Source organism: Zootermopsis nevadensis, unplaced genomic scaffold (assembly GCF_977971745.1).
Source record: "Zootermopsis nevadensis isolate Lab colony 2312 unplaced genomic scaffold, Znev_1.0 Znev_ptg000019l, whole genome shotgun sequence".
Taxonomy (NCBI): domain Eukaryota; kingdom Metazoa; phylum Arthropoda; class Insecta; order Blattodea; family Termopsidae; genus Zootermopsis; species Zootermopsis nevadensis.
This window is the reverse complement of record NW_028259151.1, coordinates 3,857,458-3,873,114: the sequence shown is the minus strand read 5'-3', so window position 1 is coordinate 3,873,114 and position 15,657 is coordinate 3,857,458. Positions and strand designations below refer to the sequence as shown.

The 15,657-nt window shown below is 36.8% G+C and overlaps 1 protein-coding gene across 1 annotated transcript; it reads right to left on the bottom strand.

Annotated features, from left to right (window-relative positions):
• Positions 1-5,053: 5,053 nt before the first annotated feature.
• On the bottom strand, positions 5,054-15,251 carry BI-1 (Bax Inhibitor-1). Its single transcript, XM_022082379.2, has 4 exons — positions 15,064-15,251; positions 14,641-14,870; positions 11,425-11,822; positions 5,054-6,072 (listed from the first exon to the last, which is right to left on the bottom strand). Exons 1-4 carry the CDS (start codon positions 15,108-15,110, stop codon positions 6,043-6,045), a joined length of 705 nt encoding a protein of 234 aa, XP_021938071.1. The 5' UTR covers positions 15,111-15,251; the 3' UTR covers positions 5,054-6,042.
• Between the last annotated feature and the right edge of the window lie 406 nt (positions 15,252-15,657).

The window sequence follows — 15,657 nt, the reverse complement described above, 5'->3', positions numbered from 1 at the left end:
TAGTTATTCTGATTAAAGCACACAGCACAAGCTACCTCCACTGAACAGAGTCCTTCAGAAGCTAACAGATAATCACACAGTCAATAAATTCTCCACATTTTATGGAACGAGAAGGCTCATTACCGTTTCCACAAGAGCCTTAACCTCAATGGAATGAATCCAATTCACATCCTCTTATAGTATTTCTGATCTGTTTTTCGTATTATCCTCTTAGATCTCCTAAGTTGTCTCTTCCTTTCAGGTTTTCCATCTAAAACTGTATAAAAATTTCTTGTTATCTATGAATGGGAAGTTCCCCTCCCATACATATTTCTTGGTATGAAATTATGTGTGCAAAATTATGAATCTCTTAACTAAGTAGTTCTCTCAAACTTTCTGATACTTCCATTTTCTTAGGTCCAAATGTTCTCTGCAGAGTGCTCTACCCACACTCTCAATTCATTTTCTTCCCTTAACGTGCAAGACAAAATTTACATTCATCTCTAACAAAAGGATAGAATTACAGTCCTATAAGAGAAGTATAATTTATGAAAAGCCTTCTTATTTAACTTACTTCATTCTCCTGTTTCTTCAGCTGTCTTAGGTCAAGATATTATCTTCAGTATAATGCCTTTGCTGAGACAGAGACAGACAAGTTTCCCAAGCAGGAAAAACGAACTTATTTACTTTCCATAGATCATTCAGAGGTCCAAGTTAAAGACAGATATATATCATAGCACAAATACAATACTCGTTCCTAATACAAAAATAATTTATAGTTAACTATAATACTACTGCAGAAATAATTATAAAAGGAAACATAACCTCAATTGCCTACATGTATTTATAACAGATGAGAATTGCTAGTTGAAGTAAATTTTTCTATGGAGTAGAAAGAGTGAGATAGGAGACGCTCTTTTGGTGCTGGCTTAAACTTCTTTATAACATGATTCAGACTCTTTATGGAGTGGGAAAAGATTATTGAATATTTAAACTGCAGTACAGTAAACTCCATTTTGATATTTACTGAGTTTTGTGTATCATCTACTATGATGATAATAATGAGAGCAAGAATTCGCTGGCTAGAGGAAAGAATATTAAATTTCTTAAAAAATACCCTACATAATGCTCTCCTGTTAGTGCCTGCCATTATTCTAATAATCTTCTTTTAGATGTAAAATACTTTTCTGCTGTCTGTTGAGTTTCCCCAGAAAAGAATTCCATACAACATAATCAAATGGGAGTAAGTAAGTTTATTGGTTTTAATCCATTTGTACAAGCTAGCAAAGACATCATTCATGGAAATACGTAAACAGACAATTTCTGGATGTGAAATAATATTAGTTTCATCAGCAAAGAGTATGGGTTTAGACCGAGAGTTAATGGTTGGCGGTAAATCATTTATATATATGAGGAAAAGCAGAAGACAACATATTGAAACATGACAAACTCCATGTTTTATAATGCCCCAATTTGAATATGTGCTATTATTTGAATATGATGATTTTATTTCTACTTGTTGCCTTCTGTCATGAAGCTACAATATAAATCACTGACCAGCTATATTTCACATTCTGTAAAAAAGGTAGTTTTGGCAGTAATAATTCATGATTTACACAATAAAATGCTTTAAAAATATCACAAGATATTCCACAACCATGCATTTTATTATTAAGAGCACTTAAGATTTCACCTTTATAATTGAAAATGGCTTTATCAGTTGGGACACTTTACCAAAATCTAAATTGTTTACCTGAAAGGACATTGTTTGAGTTTAAAAACTCACTTTCTTTCTTACACATGACCTTCTAAAATATTTTGGTACTTGTGGGTAATCGGGACACATCGCTTTAAAAATAGGTTAGGTTAGGTTAATGTGTGTGGATAAATGACATATACTCGAAAGTTATTATATTTTATTTCAATAAATGACAACTAACCTAACCTATTTTTAAAGCGATGTGTCCTGATAACCCACAAGTACCAATATTTTAGAGAAAGATGTTTGTAATGAAATTGGTTTGTACTTAGATGAACACGATTTTTCACATTTTTTATATACAGGCTTAACTTCTGAATATTTAAGTCATTCTGGTAAAACTCCAACTGCCACTGATTGGCTGCAAAGATAACTTAAAGGAACACCAACAGTCTGCACGTTTGAGTAATGTTTTAGATATTTCATCGCAACTATATGAATTTTTTGATTTGAGAGAATTTATCATGCTTTTAATTTCATTTACTGTTGTGGGCATAACATTTATGTTTGTATAGATTTTAGGGATTGCTTGAGTGAGGTACTTTGTTGCATCTTCTGTTGTCAAGGCTGTAGTGTAATTGTTCATTCTTTCTATAACTGTTAAGAAGAAAGTATTGAAATGATTTGCTAAGAGTTAAGAATTTTTTATTGCATTATCGTTTATCTTTATTGATAGGGTCACTTCTTGTGTAGAATATTTCCGTTTCCATTTTAACTATTTTCTAGATTGATTTTATTTTATTGGCTCTAGTATCTATTTTTGTAATGCATACATTTAGCCTCTTTAATGACTTGAGTATCTTGCAATATCTCCTTTAGTGAATTTTCATTACTTGCTTGTTACTAGATTGGCAATTTAGGTTAAGATCTCGTTTATGCTTGCAAGACGTTTTGATGCCTTTAGTAATCCACTCATTTTGAGGTATCCTTTCACTGTTTTGGTGGGGAAGCATGGTTACAATTTTTTAAAGATGATATTTAACAATATGTTGAATTTTTAATCTACGTCATGGCTGTTTAATACTGAGTCCCAGTTTTAATTACTTAAATGTGTTATAACTTCTTGTAGTGTCTTCAAAAATAGGTCTCATTAATTTCCTGTAATTATAATAATTGGAGATTGATCGTATATTATAACTAGAAGTTGTTGACCATTTGGTTTTAGAGATTTTAATTTTATTAATTGGTGGAGGGCTTTGGTTATTTTGGTGATGAACCTTCACATTCCAAAAGTTTATTAGTTTGTTAGAAGTTGTGCATCATGATCAGAAAGCCCATTTGTTTTCAGTTTAATAGAAATATGGTCTTTCCTGAAACTCTCTACAAAAAACACTATCAATGAGTGTACTGCAGTAATTTTGAATTCTTGTGGGAAAATGAACTATCAACATTAGATTGAAAGATGCTAGTCGGGAGTTTAGACATTGTTTGTGGTAACATTAAGTAAGATAATTAATATTAATGTTGCCACAAATGACAAATTGTGCTGTAGGTTTATAAACTTAATTTCTAATGCTTTCTAACTTTTTTAAAGCGGCCCATCCACGTACGAGTCTGAATCGGCGAGCTTGACTCGTGAGCCGGGTTCGGATATATTTCACCACACTTGCATAGCAGACTCGGCTCAGACACCCCACCCACAAATGAGTTCGGCTCAATGGAACCTGAGCCGAGCCGAACTCGCAAGCCAGACTCATACGTGGATGGGTTGCTTTAGAAAAGTTCAGAATCACCCGTGGAAGCTCTGTATATAGTTAGGTCAGGCATATAAGTTGGAGTGTTTAGATTCCAATTGTGTATCACATCATTCTGTGTCTTGTTCTTTGCAGTGACACTGTATATTAAACCGATTAATTTTTAGATTCTTTTCGACACAAATACGTACACCTCCTTTTGTCATATTTTGTCTGCAGTAATTAGCTCCTAAAGTATAATTTTAAAGATTGACCTGTAAGATCTCTGGTGTTTTCATATGGTGTTCAGTTAATCACAGAATGCAGGGTATGTATACATTATTTATTAACACCGATAGTTTATCAATTTTGTACGAAAACTCTCTTATGTTCTGATGGTATACCACAAAACTGTTATTCTAAATTTAAAACTGTATTATTTGCATTGATCTTTCAGGGTTTTAGTGATAGAGTTAGGGTTGTAGGCCTATATAATTGTATTTTAATATGTAAATGTTATAAAAATACAAAATACTCTGGACTGAATAGTAGTATCTTCTTGGGTTTTATCATATTTGAATATCATATCTAGGTTACTATTTGCTGCTGTTGATATCAGCAAATATTACATTGTGATTCTCCTATATTCAAAATGATACACATTAAAGTTCTCTTCTATGTGCTTGTATAAACCATTGCAATTCTATGTGTGCATAGAATACTGAAATGCTTTACCAGGTTCAGGACAATTTTTTATTTCAGTTTTACCCGATACCCAGTGGCAAAATTATGATCGGGCTAGTAGTGTGCTGCCAGACCACTAAAATTTGAGGAAAGTAAAGGAAATGATTATGATTTCAATTATTCACCATTTTACAGGGTATATACTTCTATGTACCTGAGGCAAACTTTGCCCCTGAGGTATGTAGTGCAGCAGCTATTTATAAAATATTTTGTTTTTTAATTATTATTGAAATACCTTGACATTGTACTGCGACTGTTGGAGGGGGGCCTGACTTCTAGACCATGATTCACCACTGCTGGTATAAAGAGTGCAGTTAATATGATCTGAGCTGAGAATGATGCCGGCTGTCTTCTGGGTTGTAACGTCATGTAGTATGGTAGAAGTTTACCAACATTTCTGAGGTCCTTGCTGCCTCCATCATCACTTCTACCAGACTACACGGCACAACCATCCAGAAGACACCCATTTTCACTCGCCGCCATGAAAACCTCAAATCCTACATAAACATAACGTTGCCGTTCTTAGTTCAGCATTGTGCCACGTTAACATATCGGACAGTGCGGGTGTAGTTTCATGCACTGTGACCCCAACACTAGATGGAGGTGAGCGATCAGTTTCTTCACTCCCTGGCTGCTTTGGCAGGCCACAGGGTGAGGCTGTTCATACTATATCTAAAATTCTCACCACTGGTTCACAAGTTCCTAGACTTACGTGGTCATTATACTATAACTTACACTTCTTACAAAATAAAGAAAACGTATCCCAATCGAATAAGAACAAAAGACCTTTCAGATACTAACAATTTCAGGATCTTCTCTCAACCACCACAGAATATCTGAGTCATATGCAGTCTTCTCCACCTGTAAGTCACAGTGAAAAGGTTAATAAAAACACAACTGAAAAGGTTATTCTTTATTTAATATTTAGATTTCACATACAAATCACATAACCTCTGAACACAAAGAAACAAATGTATGTTTAAGATTATCTTATACAGAGTAAGTCAAAAGTAGTTGCGCACCTTTGGAGAACTGTAACCGTGTTACCTGCAGCCAAAATGCGCTGATATCAGCAGATCTGTGGAGCATAACCTCAAGTTTCATTGTGGAAAACAAAATGGAGACTTAAAGTGGCACTCAAAGAGCACAACGTGTGTTCTGGTTCGAACAAACGAATCCTCTCCCATAATTCTCTAAGATCGTTGGGTAAGGGTGGGTGGTAAATGTGTTCCTTAATGTATCCCCACAGGAAAAATCTGCTGGTGAGAGATCCAGTGAATGAGGTGGCCAAGCGATTGGACCTGCTCGCCCAATCCACCGACCTGGGAAGTAGAGATCCGAACATGCTCCGACATCTGTATGGAAGTGAGGTGGTGCTCTTTCTGTGTCACTATAAGTCTCCATTTTGTTTTCCACAATTCATAAGCGCTCTCAGCGGCAATGTGAAGAACTACAACAAACAAATGAAACTTGAGATCACGCTCTACAGACATCTGCTGACATCAGCACATTTTGGCTGCAGGTAACACGGTTACAGTTCTTCATTGGTATGCAGCTACTTTTGACTTACCTGTATGTACAAAGTAAAGAATTTTGTAAAAGAATTAAATAACTGTGAGAAACACCTCATTGAATTAGGCTTTACTAGCTATCTTATATTATGATACAAAAGTTCCCTTCACACCGAACACTCATTAATTTCTAACGGTGAGGCCAACTGGTAAGGAACTAAAGGTTAAACACGCTGGCCTGAACCCTCTTAAATTGCAGCATGATATGGAAGTGGTATACAGTCCACATTACATGTAGGTATCAAATTCTTTATTGAATACAAGGATCCTTGACAATAATTTTATGTTGCTCCAAACAGCAAATTGAGCAGGTGGCTCAGTCTCGGCGATTACGCTTCTGCTGGTCCTGCAAACAGAGAAATATACCATTATAGCAATCTCCGTACAGATATGGCATGACGCAAGACAGGAACGGTCAACCAATTTACAAAATTCTACACCTGTAAACAACATTTATACATCATATCAATATGATACAGTATTTTAAAATAAACAGATCACAGAGAAGCCAATATTTTGTTATTCCATTCAAACCAATAATCCCATACCCAATGTGAAGCTTATACATTTTCAACACCTAGTGATTTTAATTTTTGCTTAGCAAAGCACAGATCAGCAACTTCAAATAACATATGATACCAAACACTGTAGGACGCCATAGTAGCACACGTGGCCTACTTTAAGATTATACCTCAGCATATGCATGGAGAGACTAAGAAAAACTACTATAATTTAGGGTAGCCAACATGATTTTGTATTAGTCAATTGTTAAGTTATTACAATGTCCTTTCGTACAAACGCCAAACAAACAGAATACCAATCCATGGCAAACCCACGTTTTGTCAGTCAATCATTTAAAAAAGGTTTAGAATTACTGATAAAACACAATTTCAGTCACTTCAGAATCTAAGTATAATATTAGTTGCCTTAATCTTTGAAAATCAGAATACATGCTTTTTTTGGTTAAAAACAATTTTAATCACAGCGTATGGACTTTTGAATGCAGAACATGTCACAACTATGAGGATAAATGAAACTCGATACCCCACTGGACATATTTGCATACTGTCTTCAACTTTCAGCAGATCCAAGTACGTATGAATTAAACTAAGAGAGCTTAAAATGAAGGCTTAATAAAATTTAAAAGAAGCCAAATGCCTGCTACAGATCTATAGAACAGTTATTACACAATAAAAGTAACAAATGAAAATGTCCATCCATATGACACGTACATTTACTAATATATTATTTGTATAACTGCACACAAGCAACGAGTAATGGAGAAAACTGCATGAATCTGTCCGCAAGTTTTATTCCTAAAATACTTAATGGACTTCATTTTGTATTGAGGTGGTACTTTAAAGCTGACAGAAAAATTTCATTTTAGTTCGTATCACTTACATATAACCACGAACTGACTAACTAGATGGCTTACCGAACCTGAAGGTTCATCACCGAATTACCCAAAGCCCTCCACCGGACCCTGTCCTGGGCCAACAAAATCCAGTTTCCTTCAACTCCTATCTCCCACAGATCCCGCCTGACATTATCCTCCCATCTACGTCTAGGTCTACCCAGCGGTCTCTTCCCTTCAGGTTTCCCAACCAATACCCGGTGCACACCTCTTGTCCCATCCATGCGCGCTACATGCCCAGCCCATCTCATTCTTCTTGACTTAATCACCCTGACAATATTGAGGGAGCAGTACAGATTTTTAAGCTCATCATTATGCAGTTTTCTCCAGACCCCATCGTCTTCTCTCCTAGGCCCAAATATCCTGAACACCCTATTCTTAAACACCTGCAATCTGTGTTCCTCCCTCTGAGTGAGAGACCATGTTTCGCACCCATACAAAACAATGGGCAGAATTATTGTTTTGTATACTTTAATTCTCAGGTTCTTAGAAATCAGATGGGAAGACAAAATATACATATAACCACTACTTTGAAATATTACTTTCTCTAAAATGGCCAACAATAAAAAATGTGTACATGACATAAAATACAGATGTTATGAAGATCTACAACTTTTATTTCAAACACTTCTCCAAATCATTTATGACTAAGTACTCTAAAGAGCTTTGTAATAGATTTGTATCTGAAACTTCTGGAATGAGCTATCAGCATTCATTTAATTTTTTGTCACTAGAGAAAATTCACAGTTACAGTACAGAAGAAAGATTATGGCAGATATGAAAAATAAATCAAGTTAAAAATGGCATGATGCTGAACAATGGCAACAACATTACTGCACTGTAAAACATCACCTATTTTGAAATAAAATATAAACTGACCAACTCATAATAATGTGAAAAAGTTTTGAGATCAACCTTTGTACTTAATTGTATGTACAGAGACTGTGTTGATAAGCCTGAAACCCAATTACGACATGAAAACAAGTCATAGAAAAGCACAATCTAATTCATCGATTTATGAATACTATGTAAATTAGCATACAGAGTGATAACACACGCTTCAAACCATCAAAGTTCACAGAGTCATTTTTCTCTTATCCTCATATCTTGCAAACATAAGCTATATATCTGATTACAGCCTTCTCTTTTAAACAGTAAACAACTAGTTGGCTTAATAAAGGAAACAGGAGGAAGCTCTTAGCTTTCATTTTAAAATAATAATAATAATAATTCAATTTATTTATTTAAGTGCTTGACAACAGCAAAATAAGGCCAATAACAGCCAAGCACTAAGCCAGAGTACAGGATAAAATATAATAAATAGTAATAAAAACAACATACAAAAAACATATAAAGCAACTACAAGGTCCTAAACTAACTAGATGGCTTACCGAACCTGAAGGTTCATCACCGAATTAACCAAAGCCCTCCACCGGACCCTGTCCTGGGCCAACAAAATCCAGTCTCCTTCAACTCCTATCTCCCATCTACGTCTAGGTCTCCCCAGCGGTCTCTTCCCCTCAGGGTTCCCAACCAATACCTGGTGCACACCTCTTGTCTTATCCATGCGTGCTACATGCCCCGCCCATCTAATTCTTCTCGACTTAATCACCCTGACAATATTGGGGGAGCAGTACAGATGTTTAAGCTCATCATTATGCAGTTTTCTCCACGCCCCATTGTCTTCCCTCTTAGGCCCTCCTCAACACCCTATTCTCAAACATCTGCAATCTGTGTTTCTCCCTCTGAGTGAGAGACCATGTTTCGCACCCATACAAAACAACAGGCAAGATTATTGTTTTGTATACTTTAATTTTCAGGTTCTTAGAAATCAGACGGGAAGACAAAATATTTTGAACTGAGAAGTAGCCAGCATTTCCAGAATTTAATCTCCTCCTAACTTCCTCACAAGTATCATTTTGATTTGTTTTTGTTGTTCCCAGATATTTGAACTTTGTAACCCTTTCAAAGGACTTATTACCTACTCTAAGATAATTTTGCCCGCCTGTCTGCTGACGACGAGATACGAGAATTTACTTCTAGCCCCACCTGTCTACTAGCCTCTAGTAACACTTCTGCTTTCCTCTTTATTGTATTTATATCGTCCCCCAATAAATTAACATCATCAGACGATGCCAATAGCTGATGCGTCCCATTCAATTGCAAACCCTCCTGCCTATCTTGGACTTTCCTGACGGCATATTCTAGCACAAAGTTAAAGAGCAAGGGAGACAAAGCATCTCCTTGTTTTAGACCATTTTTGATGAAGAATGATTCAGATACATATTTACATACTTGAATTTTGCTACAAGTTTCATTTAAGCACATTTTTATTACACTCATTAGCTTCTTTTGTATACCAAACTCCAATACAATTTGAATACACTTTAATACAGTTACAAAAAACAAAGAATATTTTTGATAAAACCCTCACATAAATGACTTACAATGTTTGGGCACTGATCATGTGGTATGGTTACCATTTTAATAATAAAATAAAAATGTAACAATATCTGCCAAAATCACAGTTTTAAGATGTCAAAAAGGACAGGAGCTATAACCCCCCACCCAATTGTCCTCTGTATCTGAAAGCACGCCATGTTTCGCTTTGTGGCAAAAAGTAGTTCATGTAACAGTTATTTGTATGAAAATTTACCAAATACAATTTACAATAAAGCTAACTTTCTTAAACTGGTAAACACAAAATTTCATTGCGAAATATATCAACTAATATTTACATCACCGCAGGATTATTTGTTATGAATGTGAGCTCTGTCAAAGCCGAACTCAATACTGCAGTTAATACTGCGTACCTTTGCAGTACTGAGATCAAAATTTGTACAACTTTTGCTTATGAGATCCAATCTTGGTCATTGCAGGATACAGAAAACCATGTTCCAGGTCCACATGGATAAGAAAACTACATTTTGAAGTCATTGTGTTCTTCACAACATTTGTTGATCACACCCAGCCACCACTTTGGGTCATGGACACAGGCAACATATTTACCAATCTCTCTTTTTTTAAGGGGATCTCAACCGCAGTTTCTTTAAAGGGAACATCTACTGATATGCTGACCACCGTATACGCAGCACCACTTGACACGAACTGGGTTCAAACTTTCATTTGATTGGTTCCACTCAGAATAAAACAAGAAAGCTCTTTGGTATCTGGTACCGAAAAGATGAAGTGTTGCTAGAGTACTGCATGATGTAACAGTGGCCACATAATGCACGACGCAAAACACAAAGTGAAATTGCACCACTTACTTAGAGGTTGCCAAAAAGCTAACATAACCTCTAAACTCGCAGATCTGAACAGATAGTATTTAGCTGTCAGAAATATTCATTTCAGTCCCGTGTACTATTAAAAAGAAGTTTTGTTTACATATACTCATATTAAAAACAACCCCCTAAAAGTAGAGCTACAGTTTGTCAACATCAAACCCCAAATTGTGAACATGGGTATATAAGTAAATCGGGTAGCACATAAAAAGTATAAATACAAATAAATAACACCAAGAGATTAGTTTCAGTTATTTAAAGCAGTGGTATTCAACCTTTTTTGTTCGCGCAACCCCCAGATATAATTTCTCTTCAACTTTGTACCCCCAAAGTTGTTGGTGTATAATTCAAGTTATACATAGTATATAATCTACATATAAAATAAATTACATTACTGATTATTCATTGTTTATCATAAAATAATATATATTTTTTTTAAATTTCACGTACCCCCTAAGATGTTTTCGCGTACCCCAGGTTGAATACCACTGATTTAAAGGGTGTTCAGCCCATTTTGACACACAAGCTTGCAGCTGCCATAATTATGTCAGTGATCGGTAAATGTTGAATAAGCCGAAAGGCACATTTTCAATGTCGTACCTGTAGAACTAAATTTGCGCCACAAAACAAATCTTAGTGCACTACAGTATAATATAAATGGGAAAAAAATTCAACTTTACAGTTCATCTCCCTTTAGATATAGGACACCCTAAAAAATGTAATTTTGGTAAATATCAATATAAAATTATTATCAGTAAAACAAGGACACCACCACAACCTAATAATATGTGAGGATTTTTACCACAAAAAGTATTTTTTGGATCATGCTTTTAGTAAAAATATGCGCCAAAACTGTGTTGAAATTGCTGTTGGTGACACTGAACTTTAACCCCATACAATCTATCAGCTTTTATGTTAGACAGCTAATGCACAAGACAATGTATAGGGTTAGTCTTTAAATAAAACAATTATAATGCATCCAGTAATTAGTAAAACTTACCTTTTGAGTAAGGATGATGACAAGACGTTTGAAAATGCCAACAAAATCAATGAAGAGGTCCAACGAATGGACGATAAAATCTTTATCGCCACGCATGCGTTTCTCGATGATAAGCTGAGTATCATAGAGCACAAAACCGCACATAAGTAGCAATCCCAGATACAGGTGGGCCTGGAATATCAGGTATGAGCCAAAGAACAAATTTCCTATGGACAGGAGCAGCAAAGCACTCAGAAGAGTCATAAGTGTACCACCAAGATACAACCACCTTCCCCTCTTTGCGAAAAGTGCTGACAAGCTGAACGAGATGAAGATTACTGCTGTGCCAAGCAATGCCGTCATAATAATGCTTGGATTGATATCAATCACTGTGTCAAGAAGTGGGCCCATTCCCAAACCTGAAAAAAAAAAAAATATCAACATTGTAACTCACCGCTGTGAGAACCTCAAGTCTTACATGGTATATACCTGTTATATTTTTAAGTACTGAGACAAGGAGTAATGGAAATATAAATATTATACAAAAGTCAAAATCTAGCAATTTAAATATAAGTGAAGCATATGTAATAGCATCAAATGCTTGTAATTTTCTCATACTAGAGCAGAGCGCTCCTTTCGGAGCTCCTCTGGGGGTTGGTTTCGTTTTAAAATCTTGAGTAAGAAACTAAACCAACCCCCATTCGGGGGGTTGGTTTAGTGTCTTACTCAAGTAATGTGTTTGCTCAGCATTGTGATTGTACAACAATGCCGAGTAAACAAATATAACGTAACATTGCTTGGTGATGTAATTTTTTGACGACAATGGGGAATCAGAAGAAGGCAACGGCAAACCACTTCTGGATCATCTGCCAAGAACGTATATGAACAGGTCCCAGTCCAAGAAAAGGATGGAAGGATCCTGTTCATATGGACCTGTCGTCAGACAAAACACTAAATAAAAAATAAAAATAACTAACAATCAAACAACTAAACAAATAAACAAACCAACCATCCAAAGTTCAAGTACTTATAATTAAGATTTCAGTAAAACCCCATTTCAGTGCCACACTTTGTCCACCATCAACCCAAGAGGGGATGGCAGTGAATTAAATTTTGTATTATATTTGGGTAATTTTTAATTACTAATATATTAAAATGCCATACAGTATGCAGAGGTCCTGCGCCATAGGCGCGCGGTCACAGTCATCATGCTTCGGACCGGTGATACGGAATGCGCGCTGGTTCGAGTCTCGGGGGAGAAGAAATTTTCTCATGAGATTTCGACCAGTGTATGGGACCGGTGCCAACCCAGCATCGTGAGGAAATTGGGGAGCTACAATGGGTAGTGTAATCCGGTCATGGAAACTAGCAATAGCTGGGGGCTTGTCGTGCTGACCACACGTCACCCTATATCTGGTTGGATGATTGTTCACCTCTGCTTAGGCATGTGAACGTGAGGCCAGCAGTCAAGCTAGTCGGCTTTGGCTCTCTGGAGCTGTTACGCCATGGATTTAATTTAATTTAACAGTATGCAGAGTACTGCAGTTGGGATCTTGAGGGTAAAATAAATAGCTTCTAATCTACAAAAATATGCATATGGCTCATTTCTGGACATAACTTTAGAATTTATTTTGCCAAAATGAATGGCACTTTGTTTGCAGTGGGGGATGAACTGCATGTAGAGTATAAACTGGAACACCTACAAATTCCTTCAAGTTATCTGAAATATTGTAAACTAACCAACCTGGTAGCAGAACCTGAATATTCAACATAGCTAATACTAAAGTCAGCCACTGGACATGATTTTACAGAAAACTTTTACAATTGTATATGGTACAATTATTTTATGATTTTAATTATGCAAAATTTAAATTTTGATTTTTATATGCATTATGATATGCTCTCACATAATAGTAACAGATCTGGAAAAATAAGTTTACTGCTGCCAGGATGATGACAATGATAGATGAAATGGTAAGTAAAGTAAAGTTTGTCCCACTATACCTCTCTTCCTTGACCTCGGCACTAGATGGGGGTGAGTGGTCATCATCACGCCCCGGCCGGCTTTACCCCCGGGGAAAGGACCCTGGTACCCATTGTAGAGGAGGCTGGGTGGGCCCCAGAGCCAGTCTGGATGCAGAGGCTAGAGGAAAAATCCTCTGCCCCCGTCGGGGATCGAACCCCGATCGTCCAGCCCGTAGCTAGTCACTATACTGACTGAGCTATCCCGGCTCATGATAGATGAACTGGTAAATCACTTAACCTTCCCCTATCCTAACCGATGTACTGCCCCATACCACCACACTCAGAGAAACTGTTACAACCATGATTACACAAAAATATTGAAAAATCATGAAACCAAGAAACCATCTTTATAAGAGCTTAAAAAATAGTGAAGAAGGCTGTCTTCTGGGTTGTAGGACCATATAGTCTGGTAGAAGTTTGCCAATGTTCCAGTCAGAGATCTTTCCTGCCTCCATCATCAGGGCAACAAGTACGCCACGTGTGGACATCTGAAATCCTGGTAAATTTCTACTAGACTACAACCCAGAAGTCAGCCATCTTCATACACACTCCCATGAAACTAAAATCCTATCTAAAAAACAAAAAGTAAAGTAACCATTCCTACTACATGCTAAGTAGGTCATTTGAGGGGAGTGGAGGTATAGCTCCTACTCATTCTTGACCTCGGCACTAGACAAGGATGAGTGGTCAGCGTCACACCCTGGCTGTGCTTTACCCCCAGCAAAGGACACTGGTACCCATTAAATAGGAGGCCGGGTGGGCCCCAGAGCCGGTCAGGACGCAGAGGGTAGTGGAAAATCCTCTGCCCCCGTCAGGGATCAAACCCGTCGTCCAGCCCTAGCTAGTGATGATACTTACTGAGCTATCCCAGCTCTATCTAAACAATGAACTTACAAAATAATGAAGTCAATGAAAAATTAAATATGAACCGATATAAAGCTTACCCAACAAACTATCCTAAAGTAAAAATATATGTGACATCAATCCAGGAGACTGTACATCACATAACATGCTTACAAGGGATATCAAACCTTAAATTTGGCCCACAAATCATACTACAGACTTCTCACAAGCTTGAAAATAAATCTCCATACATCAAACTGAATCTCCTACAGATAGCAAAGAACCATAACAGTATATCAGCATGACACCATAAAAATATCACCTATCCATACAGGTAACCATATTACTTAAATAAGGCAAATTATGCACCTGTAAAGAAGGAAATTCCCAGGAGGTACCCCAATCGCAGTCGAGTATTCTTGCCATTGTCAGGTGTAGATAAGAGGGCTATAAGAAATCCCACTGATCCAAGCAATGTTAGCAGGCCGGCGGAAAGCAACTCGGTGTAAATATGAACGTATGCTCCCACACCAGCAGATACTGCAGACAGTGTCAGGCTAGCATATACATTCTTCAAATGTTGTCTCACTGGCTCCTCCCTACAAATAATTACAGATGTTTATACAATAATTCACACATAAACTGTTCACTTACATGTCCCTCCTTAAGTTCAATATGTTTAACGAACTACATAAAACCAGTTACTTCTATTAAATACATACGCAGTTTATAATGTTGTCCGTTACGTGTTAGAAGCAACCTACTTTTAGCCAACTTCAGGATCATACTTACAGTCTGGAATTGAAGGAATGCAAGAAACGATTCATTCCTGATGCCATTTTGTAGTGGAAATACAACTCTACTATAACGCAGTCGCAAAGTTAACACACTGATGCTCCAAAAACAACTACACCACCGTGACTTCAGACTTTTGCACGTACAAGCCTTCGTTTAGAACACGTCAGTACTGATAATTACGTCACAATATGGGATTTTTTACACGGAGCATGCGCAGCTCGAATTGAAACAATTACGACCAATGAGCGTAATTCTGTGTGAACAGATGTAACCACAACTATTCTGGAAACAGCTAGATCACGGGACAAATTACATCCACTCCCTTCCGACATCTCGGCGTCATATTTAAATCACACAGATTTTCAATTAAGGGGCCCCTACGCAATAATAATTTAATAATAAATACTGTACAATTTCGTAGCCGCTACATAAAGACGTGTAATCCATATCAACAATGTGTAAATATGGACCGACAACAGTGGTCAGCTTGCGTTCATTGTTGTTACCTAAAAAACATCATGTTTACTCACCATTGTTGTGTTACATTACTGCCGCCAACAACTGCTGCTATTAAGGAAAAGGAGGTGG